Source organism: Schistocerca gregaria, chromosome 8 (genome assembly GCF_023897955.1).
Source record: "Schistocerca gregaria isolate iqSchGreg1 chromosome 8, iqSchGreg1.2, whole genome shotgun sequence".
NCBI lineage: Eukaryota > Metazoa > Arthropoda > Insecta > Orthoptera > Acrididae > Schistocerca > Schistocerca gregaria.
In genome coordinates, this window is record NC_064927.1 from 474295549 (window position 1) to 474314949 (window position 19401).

At 41.0% G+C, this 19401-nt stretch overlaps 1 protein-coding gene across 2 annotated transcripts in view; it reads right to left on the reverse strand.

The window, feature by feature from the left end:
- LOC126284404 (2-oxoglutarate dehydrogenase complex component E1-like) overlaps positions 1-19401 on the reverse strand; it is a 175082-nt gene that overhangs the window by 34021 nt on the left and 121660 nt on the right. For both annotated transcript variants that reach the window (XM_049983309.1, XM_049983310.1), the window contains exons 13-14: positions 9476-9603; positions 8579-8757 (exon numbers count right to left, since the gene is read on the reverse strand). In XM_049983309.1, coding sequence (XP_049839266.1) covers positions 8579-8757; positions 9476-9603 — 307 coding nt within the window. The remainder of the gene's footprint in view (positions 1-8578; positions 8758-9475; positions 9604-19401) is intronic.

Consider the following 19401-nt stretch of genomic DNA (forward strand, 5'->3'; position numbering starts at 1 on the left):
ATGGGCCTGCTTTAAGACTTCCTCTCTCAAACTCTTTGGTTGATAAGATGAAGTCTTCTTCAAATTTTGGAAACACCAACACCGGACCAGAAACTAATCTCATCTTTAATTTATCGAAAGCTTCCTGACATTCCTCTGTCCACTGAAATTTAACCCCTTTCTTTAAAAGCGTTGTTAATGGCTCAGCTATTTTAGCAAAATCTTTTACAAATTTATGATAATATGAACATAACCTAATATACGATTGTAATTGCTTGATTGTATGTGGTGTCAGAAAATTTGAACTGCCTCTGTTAACCAAGTATCGGTTTGAACCCCTTGTTCACTGATTACATGACCTAAATATTTGACCTGCGTTTGTGCAAAATTACATTTTTCTAAACTTAATGTCAACTGTGTTGACTGCAATCTTCTAAAGACTTATCTTAAACACAATACATGTTCTAAAGAAAGATTCCAAGACTTACCAAGAGGGAAAGCGCCAGTAGATACGCACAATAAATAAAACACACAAACACACACACAGAATTTCTAGCTTTCGCAACCAACGGTTGCTTCTTCAGAAAAGAGGGAAGGAGAGGGAAAGACGAAAGGATGTGGGTTTTAAGGGAGAGGGTAGTCTCCCTTAAAACCCACATCCTTTCGTCTTTCCCTCTCCTTCCCTCTTTCCTGAAGAAGCAACCATTAGTTGTGAAAGCTAGAAATTCTGTGTGTGTGTTTGTGTGTTTTATTTATTGTGCCTATCTACCGGCGCTTTCCCTCTTGGTAAGTCTTGGAATCTTTGTTTTTAATATATTTTTCCCATGTGGAAGTTTCTTTCTATTTTATTTACATCTTCATTAATTTGAACCCAAAAGTACATGTTCTGTTATGTATTTCAAAAATACTATAATGTCATCAAGATAAACCATACATGTCTTTGGTTTCAATCCCCATCTAATAATCACAGAAAAGTTGCCAGTGCATTCTTCAAGATGAACGTCATACATATATACTGATAGTGTCCCCCAACAACAGTAAAAACTGTCTTTGCCCCATTCCTCTGGCACTACTTTCAACTAATGGTATCCACTCCGTAAATCCATCATCGTAAAATACTTACATTGTCCCACGTGTCCGTGATATTCGGAACTGGATATGCGTTCAAAATCTTTTTTGCATTCAGAAACCTATAACCACAGCAAAACCTATACTTCCTTGTAACATCCACTAACTTCTTAGATACAAGAACTACATTGCTTGAATATGGACTATCGCTATGCTCTATGATTCCATACTGTAGTAGTTGTTCTATAAACTCCTGTAGCAGCAGTTCCATATGACATACTATCCTATATGATTTCCTAAACACTGGTGTATTATCTTCCATTGGTATGTGATGCTTTGTAATCGGTGTTGCCGGTAACCTACCATCTGTTCCTGCAATCACAAATTGAAGTACCGTCATACCCAATGACCCCACTTTATCACCTCCAACGCCATGTAACCTTTAAGGGGGTGGCTCAAGCCTTCTCCTGCTAACCAGATCTAGACTAATACCAGACACGTGTGCCCCCATGTCAACCAGAAACCTTTGTCCCCTTCTGTTAACCAAGCCTAATAAGCAGCATTCCGTCTGTGCACCTACAAGCACATTACCTAATTTCACTGGGACTGCTCTCCAATGGTTGAAGCAATCCCGTTCTCGTTTAACAGCTGCTGCCGCTGAGGATCCCCCTACTTTTACTCCTGTAGTTCACTGCTCGGTGACCTATTTTCCCACATGAGTAACACCACAAATGACACTGACATTGCCACCTAATGTGCCTTACCTGGCCACAAACAAAACACTTAATTTCCGCTGCCAAGACTCTATGCTCCACCCTTTGCTTCTTCAAATAATCTACCTCCTCTAAGTATGTGGCAATCCTTAGAGCCGCCGCAAGATCACTGGAATTCTCCATTCTCACCCGATGTGATATCCCCAGTAGTACTCCCCAGAAAAACACATCAATGCCCTGTGCTCAACCTTTTGTAACAGCACCCTATTAGTCTCCCCATTCTGTAACAGTTTGAATGTTTGTGCATTCAGTTTTCCAATCCTGACTGAGAAAACCTCCACAGTCTCATTTCTCCTCATAACTAACACACTTAATTTTTCACAAAAGAACCTGGTACTATTCTGTTTTTGGTACCTCTGGCATAACCCAGCCTCAAGGTCTGAGAATGTCCCCATATTGCTCAATGTTTCATGGTAAAATATGTATGACTTGGCATCCCCTATTAAGCATAATTTCACCACCTTCAGCATTACAACATCCAACCACCCATTGGCCTCGGTCATTGTGATAATTTCATTAAGGTGTACTGACACATCCTCCATTGATTTACCCAGAAAGGGGTTAATCAATGCAGCGTCAAATGGTCCATGACACTCAACGACCTGTAATTTACTTTTACCCAACATCCCTTCCCCTACTCACAATGCCTCAAATCTCCCTGCTAATTCTTCATAATTTTCTTTGTCACTTATCCTCACCTCTGACAATACCCAAATTTGCTCAGTTAGAACAGCTACAGCTTCCGCTGTAGCTACTTCTGCAGCCTCTGCTGCTTGCCATGTTTCCACCATTCTTGCTTATAGCTAAACTGTTTCCATTAATTTCACTCTGCTACTCCTTAACTTAGTTCTTGCAGGGAATCATCGCCCATCTACATTCTGAACAGCTGTGTGTCCAATGACTAAATCTCTTACAAATAAAACAATTATTTGGCACCCACTTTGTACACGGTAATCTGTGGCCTGACAGGTTACAAAAATTACAACACTTAGGAGCTATGTCATCATGTCCCCTATTTCCCCTGAATCCAGATAAATCTACAGGCTCCTCTGGCATTACAAAAGACACCTTTAAAAAGTCCATCCTAATTCACACTTAACCATTCAAAACACAAAAGAATTACACAAACAATGAATCAAATGTCACTCACCCATCCCCACTGTGCTTGAGTGCAGGTGAACAGTCCTACTTTCCCCCTTTACTGGTATGGACGAACACCTCCTGAGCGACAATACGTAACAAGAAGTGCATGACTACCCATCATGAATGCAACCAAACACCTCATCTACCCCTCTACACAGGCACACATCAATGCTACTTGCTTGACATAAGATATGGGAGGGGAAATCCGGTACCAGCGTTGTAAACGGCACCATTTATGACACCACTGTTGCGCGTTCAGTGGTCAAACCCGGGACTCCAGATGGCTGAGCTGAAGCCGGGACCCATCACACCATATCTTGTCAGGAGGCTGAACCAGTTCAAGAGCATCGAGGGGCAGTGCAGAGTGATACAGCAGTATTCGGTAGCATTACTTTACTCAGCTAATTTACAGTATTCGATGGGTGCAGCATACTGTTGGTGTGCCGCCTGCAGCTGTGCAGTGAGTCCAGCCAGCTCAGTAAACTCCTGGTATGAAGACGCTGCTGCTCCATCATCAAGACCTCTCAGCTGGAAGTCAACCGCGCTCTCCCATGTTGCTGCCCACCAATTAGTCGCATCCTGTGCTGTGCTGCTGCCCATGATTCCAGAGACTGCTACAGTCCCTAGTCCTCGCTGCCCTCCACCCCCAATTGGCCTGCTCTGTCTGACCATGGGATGATGGTGGATGTACTGATCACCCGTGGCCCTCGGGCCCCCACTGCTCCCAGGACAGGACCGGACTCGAACCCATGCCCTCCTGGATGTGGTGCCACAACTTGCCGCTAGAGGTGCTTGCCAGATGGCAACACCCGCCACCATCCATGGCACTGCTGCAGCACTGCTGTGCCTCCCGCAGCGTACGCCTCACCCGGACCCCAGTATGCCAGGTGGAAAGTGAACGTGGCCCATAGACTGGAGTGGAACTGAGCCCCTCCTGGACCCGCTGCACACTGCTGTCACTCCTGTCTGTCAGGATCTCAAAGTTCCAGGCTGCTGTTCCATCCCACCCCGGTCTTGTGTGTCCCCGGAGGCAGAATATAGGCCGAACAAGTACATAGGAACAAAGTACAACTTTATGTAGAATACTTATAACATTGCTGCCAGACTGGCCCTTATAAGCATAGACCAGCACCGGTCTGGCCCAACACTCAACTGATCTAGCACACTCTATCTCATGCTAAAATTACCCATCTATTTATACTGGTTTTCGCCTCACTTCTGACACAGTATCAGAGAGAGACAGAAATTTTGGCAGGGATAAATTCCCACATGTCAGCCACTTACAAATTGCTCTCCTGGCTCTGGCCTGTTGCCCCGTCTTATACATCAGAATACTTCAAGCAATGCTGTGGTTTCCTGCCTCATTGTTGCAACAAATCGTGCATGCAATACCGCCATTTCAGCTCTGCGCCCACGAGTGCCATGTTTACTTTGCCTGACCTGCTGGCTGTCATCTGTTACCACACTCTGCAGTGGCCCCAGATTTCATCGCCCAACTGTGCCTTCATTGAATTCTGATAAAATTTCCCTTTCCCTCAACTAGGTCTGACACTAGCGGAGCAACTGGTTTGATGTACCTCTCCATGCTACTCTGTCCTGTGCAAACTACTTCACCTCCAAATAACTACTGCAACCTGCATCCATTTGAATATCCATATTGTATTCGTCTCTCTGTCTCTCTCTACAATTTTTACTCCCAACACATTCCTCCACCATCAATTGATGATCCCTCAATGTTGCAGAATGTGTCATGTCAAGGTCTCACTGCTTTTAGTCAAGCTACGAAGCTGTGCCACAAATTTCTTTTTTCCCCGTTATATTCAATACCACTTCATTAGTTACAAGATCTACCAACCTATATCTTCAGGATTCTTCTGTTGCAAGGCATTTCAAAAGCTGTTCTCTTCTTGAATGAGATTTTCACTCTGCAGTGGAGTATGCGCTGATATGAAACTTCCTGGCAGATTAAAACTGTGTGCCGGACCGATACTCAAACTCGGGACCTTTGACCTTCACGGTCTCGAGTTAGAGTCTCGGTCCAGCACACAGTTTTAATATGCCAGGAAGTTTCATATCAGCACACACTCTACTGCACAGCGAAAATATCATTCTGCAAACATCCCCTAGGCTGTGGATAAGCCATGTCTCCGCAACATCCTTTCTTTCAGGAGTGCTAGTCGTGCATGGTTCACAAGAGAGCTTCTGTAAAGTTTGGAAGGTAGGAGACGAAGTACTGGTGGAAGTAAGGCTGTGAGGATGGGACGTGAGTTGTGCTTGGGTAGCTCAGTTGGTAGAGCACTTGCCCGCGAAAGGCAAAGGTCCCGAGTTCAAGTTTCGGCCCGGCACACAGTTTTAATCTGCCAGGAAGTTTCTCATTCCCTTCTTGTCTGAATTGTTTATCACCAACATTTAACTTCCCTACAGGCTACACTCTTGGCAAATACCTTCAGAAAACACTTTGTAATAAATCTCTAGCTAAAAATCTGATACAATTAATTCATTTCTTCAGCTTCATCATTATTGTAAATCAATATTTGTTGTTAATCTCCATTTGCTGTTAACAAATTTCTCTTCTTAGAAATAATTTTTTTTCCATTGCCAGTCTACATTTTATATTCTCCCTACTTTTGTCATTATCAGTTATTTTACTAACCAAATAGCAAAACCCATCTATTACTTTTAGTGTCTCATTTCTTACTCTAATTCCAATAGCAATGCCTGATTTAATTCAATCACATTCCACTACCCTTGTTTTGCTTTTCTTGGTGTCCATCTCTTATTCTGCTTTCAAGACACAGCCTATTCCTTTCAACCGCTCTTACATGCACTTTGCTGTCTCTGACAGAATTATGTCATTGGCAAACCCTAGAGTTTTTATTTCTTCTCCCTGGTCTTTAATTCATTCTACAAAATGTTCTTTGATTTCCTTTAATGCTTGCTCTATGAACAGATTGAACAACACTGGAGACAGGCTACAACCCTGACTCACTCTCTTCTCAACCAGTGCTTCCCTTTCATTTCTCCTGACAATTATAACTGCCGTGACAATTATAACTGCCGTCTGGTATTGCACCCCGTATTTTACCCCTACCACCTTTGTCAAAAGCTTTCAACTAGTCTACAAAACATCCTTTCCTTAACCTATATTACGAGAACTCATATCATCAGTACTGCCTCATGTTTTTCTACATTTCCACAGAATCCAAACTGATCTTCCCTGATGTCAGCTTCAAGTTTTTCCATCTTCCATACATAACTCATGTCAGCTTTCTGCAATCATGACTTGTTAAACTGATGGTTCAGTAATATTCATTCCCACCAGCACCTGCTTTTTTTGAATTGGGTTATTGCATTCTTCTTGAAGTTGAGGGAATTTTGCCTGTCTCATACATCTTGCACACCAGATGGAATAGTTTTATCATGCTGGCCCTCTAAAAGATACCAGTAGCTCTGTTGGAATGTTTGGTACTCCCTTTACTAGGAACTATCACTAGGAACCTAAAAATTGGCATTTGTGATAAAATTAACTGAAGCTTGTATTCTGTCTCAAAATGTGAAAAAGCAAATTTACATAAGAAATGCTGAAACTTCCTGGCAGATTAAAACTGTTCCGGGCCGAGACTCGAACTCGGGACCTTTGCCTTCCACGGGCAAGTGCTCTACCATCTGAGCTACCCAAGCTTCTGTGAAGTTCGGAAGGTAGGAGATGAGGTACTAGCAGAATTAAAGCTATGAGGATGGGTCATGAGTTGTGCTTGGGTGGCTCAGATGGTAGAGCACTTGCCCGCGAAAGGCAAAGGTTCTGAGTTCGAGTCTTGGCCCGGCACACAATTTTAATCTGCTACAAAGTTTCAAATCAGCATACACTCCACTGCAGAGTGAAAATTTCATTCTGGTAATAAATGCTGTTTCACAGTTAATTGTATCCATCTGAACTATTTTACCAGTGATAGGCTGAAACAAATTTATCTTTTGCATATAAATATCAAAACAGTAACTAATTTTTGGTTTGGTGAAGCCCCATCAGATAAGATAATATGTGTAAAAATGCATTTGCAAAATAAACAGCATGTCTCTATACAAAGTGATGTATCAGTGCCCTCATAAGTTACTCTCTGGTGCCAAGTCAAGCAGTGTGTAGTTGAATGATCTCTACTAGATACACACCGTGTATGGCTATGTACGACTCGGCCGATGGACTTAGTATCATACAACAAAGAAATGCTTTAGTCTGTCTCCTAGGTAAAATTTATATTATGTGCAATTGCAGACACTTTACTAGGAAATTTTAGATGTTACAGTTGTGTAACATACTGCAGAAGTTGGCCTGAACTACCTTGTCTACAATACTACCAACTTTGGCAAGCAATCATGCACTAGCCATTACCAAATGCATTATATATACTCAATTTTGATTTGCACTTGCACAGCTTCTTGTTTCTTCTCTTACTTTAAAATGAGTGAAGAGATTAATCCCCTCTTCATCACAGAGTTCAACTCTCATAACACCAGAAAGGACTGGCAATCCATATGTACATGTGGAACACAGATTGTGGGTGAAGGCTGGCAGCCCTGTGAGAGGGAGGTGGGAACTGTTCCCCCACACTACTCCACACCCTTTGAGCATTCCAAGTTGTCATCGTTCATGCTTGTGACCATGTGTCATCTGTTTGTAGTTTCTACACTACAGTGACCAGAAAACAAAACCAGTCAATATATTTCGACCACACAGTCATCCTGAAGAACACAAGTAGAGTGACTTTCAGTTCTATTTCTCCTTTAGTTACCTTGTCAATTCTATCCATTTCATTGTCAATTGTGGTAATATGGGTCATGAGAGGGCATTGTAATTGTTAATCAGGGCTTACATTCTACATGTTTCAAATAAGTGGTCAGCATGTTCTGCAGTTACTGATCTGGGTGGCAAAATAACGATAATGTCAAAAAAAAGTTTAAATCAGAGTAGCACTCCATTTACCAGTGAGAAAATGTTGCTGTCTCTCAACAGAAAAAGCCTCTTGTTGAAAGCTTAAATAGAGCCAAAAGAAGAAAACAAAAGACTACTCAAGAAAAAATACTGAAAGTTTTTGCAAAAGCATATATTCCAATGAAAAGCTGTTTTTGCAGAGAATAAAATCTATTTATTCCTTTTATTATTAATTTATCTTTAATGACTGTTTTTTAATTATTTTTTTTCATATCACTACTGAGGGGGACTAGCAGTCCCACACATCTATTTCTATGGAATATAAATGCCCATGGCTAAAACACCTGTGATGCACCTAGAACCATAACATCATTCATGCAAATGTTCTGAATTCCCAAACATTGGTATACAGTAATATTTATCTCTAAAATTCTACTTTGTGGACTGTTAATCCAACTATAGAAATATTTTTGTTTAGTCATTAACTATTTTAAGCATTTATTGCAACAATGAAATGAGTTTTATTCTGAATGTAATAGTTGCCTTTAAAAAAGAACCACACTGATTGAAACAAAAATTTAGTAAGCAAAATGTGTTCTTCACATAACAAGTAGGTTTCTACACTTTGTTTGATTAACTTAGAGCATTTCAGTATTTCATCAAGAAACATAAAATAACGAATACCTACCATCCCTTCAAGACCGTGAGGTAGCAACATCACTAGTCCAGACTGTCGCACCCATTTTGCCTGACCCGATGATATAAACTGGTCTATGATGCACTGTGCAGTATTGTTGAAATCTCCAAACTGAGCTTCCCAACAAACTAAGGCATTCGGATTTGTCATAGAATATCCCAGTTCAAAGCCTGAAATTACATTGTTTTAAAAATAAACAGAACAATGACCATTGATAACAGAGACACAAATTATATTTCCAGCTCTAAGGGGTGGTGGGGGGAGGGAGAGGGGTGGGGTGTGGGGGGGAGGGAGACGGGCGGGGAGGGTGGGGCAGCAGAGGCGTAGAGTGGGGGGGAGGCGGAGATTGGGGAGGGAGGGAGAGGCGTAGGGTGGGGAGGGAGGGAGAGGCAGAGAATGGGGAGGGAGGGAGAGGCAGAGTGTGGGGAGGGAGGGAGAGGCAGCGAGTGGGGAGGGAGGGAAAGGCGGAGAGTGGAGAGGGAGGGAGAGGCAGAGAGTGGGGAGGGACAGGCAGAGAGTGGGGAGGGAGAGGCGGAGAGTGGGGAGGGAGAGGCGGAGAGTGGGGAGGGAGAGGCGTAGAGTGGGGAGGGAGAGGCGGAGAGTGGGGAGGGAGAGGCGGAAAAAGAGTAGTGAAACAAAAAAATATATAATTAGTCATATTTGTAACTGTAGTGTTGCTGAGGGTAAGACTGGTCTACATAGGAGCTTGACACAAAATTTTGTCATCCGTGATAATGTTGACTATGTGTGCTGCACAAATCTTGGTGGAGTTTTCTCTTACTAGAGAGCAGAGTCAGGATTACTGATCCTCTCAAGATTATCATTCAGAATTCTATGTGCTAAGGAGACTGACAATGTAACATAAATTTTGAGAAAATATTAACTTACCTAATACTGCAAACTCTGACAAAGAGCTATTACAAACAACGTAAGAACCCTGGTCAGGGTAAAGGTAACATAGAGGCCTGTATGTAGCTTTATCTACTTTCCGGTGATGAAGTACATGGTGCCTGTGACTAAAAAATAAAATAAGAAAAAAAATTAAAAGTACATAGCATTTTTTTAGTTTATTTGGTACTACTACTACTACTACTACTACTACTACTACTACAACTAACAACAACATATCACATGTAGCATCTCATAAATACCATTATGAAGGACAGTTTTTAGGTATGTAGAAAATTTGAGGTGCTACACATTAATAGCCAGAAACAGCCACTGTTAGCAACTTAAATACACTACAAACCAACAACAACTAGTATTGACCTACTAATATTTTAGGAAAAAAGCACTTGCTCTGAAAATACCATTGATTTTCTGTTATATTATTTCACTATTGTTTTGATGTGCTACATAAAACCATCTGCTACTTCGTATGTCATAATTAATGTGCACATTGTACAATGGAACTTACTCACAAATGTCCTGATAAATTATAGAAAGCTAATAATGTGCTCTTTTACTTTGTATTTTGATATCTTGTGTTTTTCAATTTCCTGTCTGATATCTATTCGCAATCTGTTAAAGGCTATTGCATCAGAATATATGAATTCTTTCTGAACCCTAAAAGCGATAAACAGGTTAAATGGAAATTATTTTTATTGCTTGTTTATGGCTGTGAATTGTACAGTGCATACTAATTTCACTTTTATTATAAGACACACATACTGTTATGAGTAAATGTACTGGCCCACAAGGGATAAAATCTCTAAATTCCTGGAAGGGCTTCTGCAACATTTTCGGTTATCACATTTACATGATGTTCTTAGAGCATGTGTTTGTTGAACAAATAATTTTTTTTGTCTTAGCTAATTGTTCTGAATGTTAAGCCATGGAAATAAGCAAGTGAAAGTATTCCAAGTAAGCTAGAAATCCCATCTGTAGATCAACTCAGTCACAGATTACTTTGTGCAAAGTAGGTAGGATTGAGCTATTTGATTAGCTTATTTATGTGCTTATGCCATCTCAGTATGTCTAGGTGGCCAGTGCAGACCTTGTGTTCTCACTTCCTGCATTGGCCTGTTTCCTACATTGTGCTCTATTTTAAATCGGACAACCAACCTCTGAAAAGTTAACAGTTTTATCACAAATGGACAAATAAAGTGGTTCATCTACTGTTTATCTTCTGTTATAAATTATAAATTTGTACCCCTCATGAAGTGGCTCTAATGCTTCAAAGGTAGATGGATCACAAATAAAGATTTATCACACAATTGAAGCATCCTTATTCATAATGGGTCAGTTCTACACCTGGATGGCCACAAAATTTGCTACACTTCAATCTGTTACCCATCTTAATGCCTAGGAACTTCACCCATGGAATTTCATTTATGTGTACCTACCAATCTGCTCACTTCTAGTACCTACAAGCCATCTTCTCTTGTCTAAAATTTTGTAGTGAGATTTTGTGTGTTTAAGATCAAGGCTGCTTACTGTAAACCACATGCATACCTGTTCCACTAACCTCCCAGCTGTCTGATAAGAATATGTTTGAATCAGTCATCATAACATTTTTTTCATCACAGCATTTGAAGACACCTCTGGCAGCTTTCATTAATAATTTGTTTAAAGCAAGAAGATGACTGGCTCAACTGACAACCCTTGAAGGAGTCATTTTTAATGTATTCCCACTCCAAATTCACATAATTTCACTTGTTAATATGACTGACTGGTTTCTGTTGTTTGGCTATGTAGATCACAAAACCAATTAACATACTTAGTAAAGTCAGGAAGGAAAGATTGTTATGGAACAACTTGACTAAAAGAAGGCAAAGATTGGTGACACACATCCTGGGCCACCAAGAAAGAGAGAATTTGGAAATCGAGTGAAGTACTTCTTATATAAATTTACATGAAGACTAAGTCTCCAGTAGTTACAGAGACTTGCAATGAAGAGATCTGCATAGGATAGACTAGCATGGACAGCTGCATCAAGCCATTCTTCAGGCAGGATATCACAACCACCACCACCACCACCACGAACAGTAAAAATTTTAGCAACTAATCAATGACCTGGCAATGTGACAGCAAATTGACAATTCTTGTTTGGTGATGATGATGTTTAGCGATACTGTTGTCTACAAACACAGATTATGTATAAGACACTGGACAAGTCAGTTTATAATATAGATGAAAGTGATTTCTATGCATACATATTTTAAATTACAAGTAACACACTTCATACATTGAAGTATTTACACTAAAAAAAATAAAAGATGTGTGTCACAAAGGAATTATCCACATGGGACAAAAAAAGGCTTATGTGACATACATGTATAGAAAAACAAATAATTAAAATTTAAAAAAAATTGGATGATTTATTCAAAAGAGAGAGCTTCACAAATCTAGCAAGTTAGTAATGTGTTGTTCCAAGTCTGTCCCTTATGCAAGCAATTATTCGACATGGCACAGATTGACAGAGATGTTGGCTGTCCTCCTAAGGAATATAGTGCCAAATTCTGTCCAATTGGCGAGAGATCCAGCAACCTTGCTGGTGAAGGTAGGGTTTGGCAGGCACAAAGACGAGCAGTAGGAACTCTTACCATGTGTCATGGCCATTATCTTGCTGAAATGTTAGCCCAGGATGGCATACCATGAAGAGCAACAAAACAGGGTGTAGAATATGTTGGCGTACCACTGTACTGTAAGGGTGGCACAGATGACAAACAAATGGATCCTGCTATGAAAAGAATAGCACCCCAGACAATTACTGTTGGTTGGTGGGCTATAAGGCAGGCTACAGTCAGAGTGGTATCCCACTACTGTCCATGGTGTCTACAAACACTACTTTAGCCTGGAAATTCATTGACAGGAGTAGAATTATCTTCAGTGATGAGACTCACTTCAAAGTGAGCCACAATGAGCAGCAAAGATGTGAAAAGAACCGTTTTGGTACAGGGCTGTGTTGATTTTGATCACATGTAAGTTAAAAAAAATACACTCCTGGAAATGGAAAAAAGAACACATTGACACCGGTGTGTCAGACCCACCATACTTGCTCCGGACACTGCGAGAGGGCTGTACAAGCAATGATCACACGCACGGCACAGCGGACACACCAGGAACCGCGGTGTTGGCCGTCGAATGGCGCTAGCTGCGCAGCATTTGTGCACCGCCGCCATCATTGTCAGCCAGTTTGCCGTGGCATAAGGAGCTCCATCGCAGTCTTTAACACTGGTAGCATGCCGCGACAGCGTGGACGTGAACCGTATGTGCAGTTGACGGACTTTGAGCGAGGGCATATAGTGGGCATGCGGGAGGCCGGGTGGACGTACCGCTGAATTGCTCAACACGTGGGGCGTGAGGTCTCCACAGTACATCGATGTTGTCGCCAGTGGTCGGCGGAAGGGGCACGTGCCCGTCGACCTGGGACCGGATCGCAGCGACGCACGGATGCACGCCAAGACCGTAGGATCCTACGCAGTGCTGTAGGGGACCGCACCGCCACTTCCCAGCAAATTAGGGACACTGTTGCTCCTGGGGTATCGGCGAGGACCATTCGCAACCGTCTCCATGAAGCTGGGCTACGGTCCCGCACTCCGTTAGGCCGTCTTCCGCTCACGCCCCAACATCGTGCAGCCCACCTCCAGTGGTGTCGCGACAGGCGTGAAAGGAGGGATGAATGGAGACGTGTCGTCTACAGCGATGAGAGTCGCTTCTGGCTTGGTGCCAATGATGGTCGTATGCATGTTTGGCGCCGTGCAGGTGAGCGTCACAATCAGGACTGCATACAACCGAGGCACACAGGGCCAACACCCGGCATCATGGTGTGGGGAGCGATCTCCTACACTGGCCGTACACCTCTGGTGATCGTCGAGGGGACACTGAATAGTGCACGGTACATCCAAACCGTCATTGAACCTATCGTTCTACCATTCCTAGACCGGCAAGGGAACTTGCTGTTCCAACAGGACAATGCACGTCCGCATGTATCCCGTGCCACCCAACGTGCTCTAGAAGGTGTAAGTCAACTACCCTGGCCAGCAAGATCTCCGGATCTGTCCCCCACTGAACATATTTGGGACTGGATGAAGCGTTGTCTCACGCAGTCTGCACGTCCAGCACGAATGCTGGTCCAACTGAGGCGCCAGGTGAAAATGGCATGGCAAGCCGTTCCACAGGACTACATCCAGCATCTCTACGATCGTCTCCATGGGAGAATAGCAGCCTGCATTGCTGCGAAAGGTAGATATACACTGTACTAGTGCCGACATTGTGCATGCTCTGTTGCCTGTGTCTATGTGCCTGTGGTTCTGTCAGTGTGATCATGTGATGTATCTGATCCCAGGAATGTGTCAATAAAATTTTCCCTTCCTGGGACAATGAATTCACGGTGTTCTTATTTCAATTTCCAGGAGTGTAGTAAAGTGATCATAAATGTGAAAATGTGTTCTCTTTTTTTGCGATCTATTGTCCTTATCTATTACACTTATTTTAAAGAATATTAGGTATTTCCATTATGTAAATACATGGGAAAGAACAATAAACAGAGTTCTTAAATACTGTAGCATTTACAATGAGCCACTAGGTTTGTATCCAAATATGATTCAATGGCCTTTTTGCAGTTTGAATGGGCTGGACACCCTCTTTACAGCAAGTATCAAATTAGGTATGATATGCCTTATTTATTTTATCAAGTGAGCAACAAAGGTAGTAGGTCTTGCTCAACTTTGTTTATTCCATTTTACATTACTTTGCAGCCACAGTGCTAAGAATTTGGTTTCTGTGCAGTTACCAATTGGTTTATTGTTGATAGATAGAAATGGGATGTAGATGAGCACTCTTCTTTAAAATTGTTGCAGGGATATCACCAATGCCAATAGTCCTTTTACTGCTTTTTCTGCTTCATCTTATTGACCTACTACTTGCATTTATTTTATATTCATTGGATTCAGTATTCTTATTTATATTTGTTTTTTTTCATATCAGCAACAATATCAGTGAAAACATTTTAAATGTGTTGGCAACTTTTAAAGGGTTTGTTACTTTTTTATTTTCTTGTGACAGTATTGCGTTTTTATGGGGTGCTCTGTTTTCACCAGACTCTTTCTTATAATACTCCACAGGCCTTCATTTCATATGGTGAATTGTCAAGTTTTTATGAAGCAGTTTCCTTTTCTGGCATTAAATCCTTATTCCCCTTGTGATCCAACTGTCTGTTCTACAGTTGGCCCCTTACGGTTACAGTTTTCCATGTAAATGCAGTTTGAAAGAAATGGGATAGTTTTTTAAAAATAATGACATAATATGGAAGTCACATCATTTTAGACATACTTGGCATTGGCAATATGTGCCAAAACAGCCTCTAATGAATGAAGATTAGTTATTATAAGCAACTATTCTGGCGCAACTTTCTAATAAATGAAATAGCGCATTAATGAAGGTACTGAATTTTTCCATGTAGATCATCGATTTTAAACCTTTGACCATTTTTCTTTGCTTATCCTGATTATAGCTTCCACATGTGATTCTTCAAGACAAGTTGTTAGCAATACTGCCTTTTATTTTCAAGCTTAGTAATTGAGATAGATGGTCACTAAAGTATGCATGAATTTTTTTAGTGATATTCTGCGTAAACTCTTCTTGACTAGAAACCAATCTGAAGTTGTGCTGTTTGAGACTTTCCTGATGTAATAACTGCTTCAGTGGTTCACCAGTGTCACATCAGATAATGTTGTGAAAGTTGCACGATATTTCAAGGAGACAGCTAATCAGGTGAAGATGATGAGCATCTGCCTCACTGAAATATTGTGCAGTTTTCACAATATTATCCAATGTGTGAACTGCTAAAACTGTTTCACAAGTGTCACAAGTTTCACAAGTAATACAAGCAGGAGCCTTTAAATTGTAGGATGCAGCAAGTTTCAATAGGGCCCCTCTGTCACCACTTTTTGTGAGAAAATCAATGTCGAAGTCCCCACAGATTACCAAATCACAACCCACTTTATTTTCTTCCTTTGGTAATGACTGCATTTTATTTCAAGAAAAAAGTTTCCAGATGGTGGCCAGTAAACTAACAATAACAAAGCTGAACTTCATAATTTCTTTTTACAGCTGCAATTTCACAGTCTTTTTCAAAACTAATTCCACCTAAAATGAAACAATGGAAAATCCAGGACAAAATGTAACAATATTATGAGGAGGAAGTTGCTACTCAACATATAGTGGACATGCTGGAGTCGCAGATAGGCACAAAAAAAAGACTTTCACAATTAAAGCTTTAGCACATTGGCCGAACTATTGTTGATGAAGGCCAACAGCTGACAGCTTTAACTGTGAAAAAGTCTTTTTGTTGTGCCTATCTGTGAATCAGCATCTCAGCTATACAGTGACTAGCAACTTCCCTTCTCATAATATTGTTAATTCCATTTACATGAGGTAGGGTAGTAAAATTTGTATCTTCGTTTATGTAAGTTCCTACCCCATCCTGCTTGCTGTTATTTCTGCAATAATATGAAGACAAAACCAAACTTATGGGAGCATATACTGTCTGCTGTACAGGAGCCTTTTCAGAAGTAAAACTGAGCACCTGTTTAAAAGTTATTGTCAGAAAAAGTTCAACGTTCTGTTACGAGTACCTTCCCGAAACATTATGAGAACACTGGAAGGACGGGGAAGGGACAACGATTAAATTTTGCTTGGTTATTCCCACTTTTCATAAACCAGTATTACTACTACCTGTGTTAGTCTTTCTGAAAATACATGCAGACTCCATTTGTTTGAACTGCACTGTTAAGCATTTATTACATGAGGCTCATTCTCTTCATGGCACAATATGCTTTGATTCCAGTGCCTTTGCTTCTGCTCTCATTGCCCTGGCCTGTGATAAAGGAAAACTAAATTCATATTGTTATATCAGTCTTATTCCTTGGATTCCATGAAGAGGGGTCATTGGGATGTCGAAAGAAGTAAAAGATGTAAATTTAAGTGCAATATGAACTGTTGTAAGAATATTTTTGGAAAAGAAATTTCTTATCCACTGTGTGCCCTCGGTAAATGTCTTCCCACTGTTCATACAGTAAATTCCCTCTGAATACTGTAACAATCAGCATTTACAATTCCCTCCCCCCCCCCCCCTCCCCTTCTTAGACAAACCTTGCTTATTACTGTAATTTGATCACCATAGCCAGGCAAACTATTTAGTATAGGACTCATATCTATTTACTGCATGACTACTAGATTTGGAAACTAATTATAAATTGCAGTTGCATTATGTCATCATATTCTCATTGGAAATGATGCTTTAGGAAAAGAATAGAAGGTACCTGAAGATAACAGTATTAGGAAAAAGATACATTGCTACTCACCATAAAGATGACACGTTGAGTTCCAGACAGGGACAACAGAAAGTCAGTTACACGTTTAGCTCGCACGCGCACAGCGTGGGGCTTCACATGTGCCTGCCTGTAACTTAACATGTCATCTATACAGTGAGTCACAATCCTATCCTTTTGATAATATTGTTGACATTCCATCCTGGACTTTCTATTGTTTGTACCTGAAGTTACATATTTCTCACTTCCGTCATTACTATTTGAGATGATATGAATATGAAAATTGTCACATACTTTGACTTTCAGTTTATTTCTACTACATGTTGTAAATAATATCTGCACCAGGGTAATGGACTCTATAACATTTTCTGTTGGGGACCTGACACCTTTCAACACCATTATTTTGGAAATGTATTTACAAATCTTAAGTGAAGTACACCATTCAAAGGGCTGTTCAATTCAGTACTCATTTATTCCACTTGTCCTGTATGCAGTTATTCCCTCCTTCCTTGTGTTGTGCATACAGTAATGTCATTCCACGTCAACAGTAATGTCATAACAACTTGTATCCAGTTAGGTGCATCTGCATGATTTCTGTGACTTTCAAATGATATTTTGCTATGTATGATACACATGCAGAAATACTTTGAGTTTTTCCCTTTGTGTTGTCCAAGTTCCAGTTCTTAGGCTTCCATTAATTGTGTCATGCTGTGGCCCTAGTTATTATGCCACTACGTCTTTCACAGAACTTTCCAACACTGGAAATCACAGGGTTTGGACATACAGTGCTTTGACTATACTGAATGCTTCCAGAAATTAGCCAAGCAAGTAATCTATTACTGGAAATATTCAGATGTAGATCATGTTGTTTCTGGTGTGATGAGCAGAGAGCCATTGTATTCACCACTCCAATGTGTGATTGACCCATCCCACTGAGATTCTCCTGAAGCTCTGCAGTACACATTTGAGAGCACCCTCCATCTAGGGCTTGTCAAAACACTCAAAGAGTGACACACTCTCCAACATTAGTGTGAGCAGAATTAACAGGAGCAGTATTCACGTTAATCATGCATGCATGCATCCTACATCACAAGTATACCCTGTGTGGAAGATACAACTGTAACAAGCTGGTAGAAAGACTTCCTCTTGAGAATAATCTTAACATAATGTACCTGTTTTATTTAAATATGCTCAGTGTAACTATTGATGGACAGTAAATAAAAAGTGCAACAAGATGTTCCACAAATCAATTAATCAAGTCAAGGCAAATTCTGTCAGTCACTGAAGGTATTATCAATCATAAAATCTTCTGTGACTCACCGATATTTCAAAGTGCCGCCGTGCACTTATGCGTGTCCTCTACATGTGGCGCTGTCTGCCAGCCATGCAGCAGCAGCGCCACCTAAGTGGCCAGCCAGCCAGCGGCCACTAGACTTGGACTCAGTTATGCTTTGACTGTGAAAGTGTATAAACATCTTACTCTGTTTACTTGATCTGTGACTTTCATGTATTGCGTGTTCCTTGAAATATATTTGTTCAACTAGAAGTTATTACAATTGGCGACGAGGATGGGATTTTTCTTTTCCATTGTCCTACGTGTTTCCCTGGCTACTTTAGAGCAAGTATTGCAAGGTCTCATAAAACAACAAATGCTTCTCACAAATGTGATTCGTGATTTCATCGCGGCATCAAATGCGGGGTGTCTCTCGTCGTTGTCTCTACCTACTTTTACTCCTTACGACGAGATGGCAGAAGACTGGTCTGATTACGAAAAACATCTTGGACAGCACTTCTTGACATTTCATGTTGCGGATGAACAAACATTCAAGTCTCTGTTCCTTTCCTCGATTTCACCTCAAATGTATCGGTTGTTGTCGCAATTGGCTCCTTTGAAAGATCCTGCGTCTTTGTTCTTTGCTGAAATGTGCTCACTTCTGTCCAGCTATTTTCAAAAGAAAACACATGTAGTAGCCTCTTGTGTTGCCTTTTATCGTTGTCAAAAACAACCAAATCAATCCTATCGTGCTTCGGCTGCTGAACTTCATGGCCTCAGTAGAAAGTGTCAATTTGTTACTGGAGTTCACAAATAATCCTATGCCGATTCCATGGTACGGGATGCTATTATACGACAAAGAATTAGGCAACATGCCCTTCTGTTGGAAAGTCTGACTCTAGTGAAGTCCTATCCATCACTCAGTTTTTTTTAAATTTATCTCGCCGTTGGAGCGCAAATAGAGGCATGGGGCAACGTCGGGGAAATACAGCCTCTGTGCGATGTTGACGAAGTGTGTGGCATGTCCCCGCTGGCCGACGTACACTCCTAAGAGCAGCCTCGGCCTAACCGTAAACAAAACCTCTAAGAAACTGCAGCAAAACCCATGGCAACTTCCTTCATGTCCGCAGTGTTTTACAAAACATTCACGAGAAGATTGTCCACAACATTGGGCCGTATGTCACAAATGCAAAAAAAAATAAATAAATAAATAAATAAATAAAAAGGTCATGTGTCATCCGTTTACAAATCTGACACTGATTCTG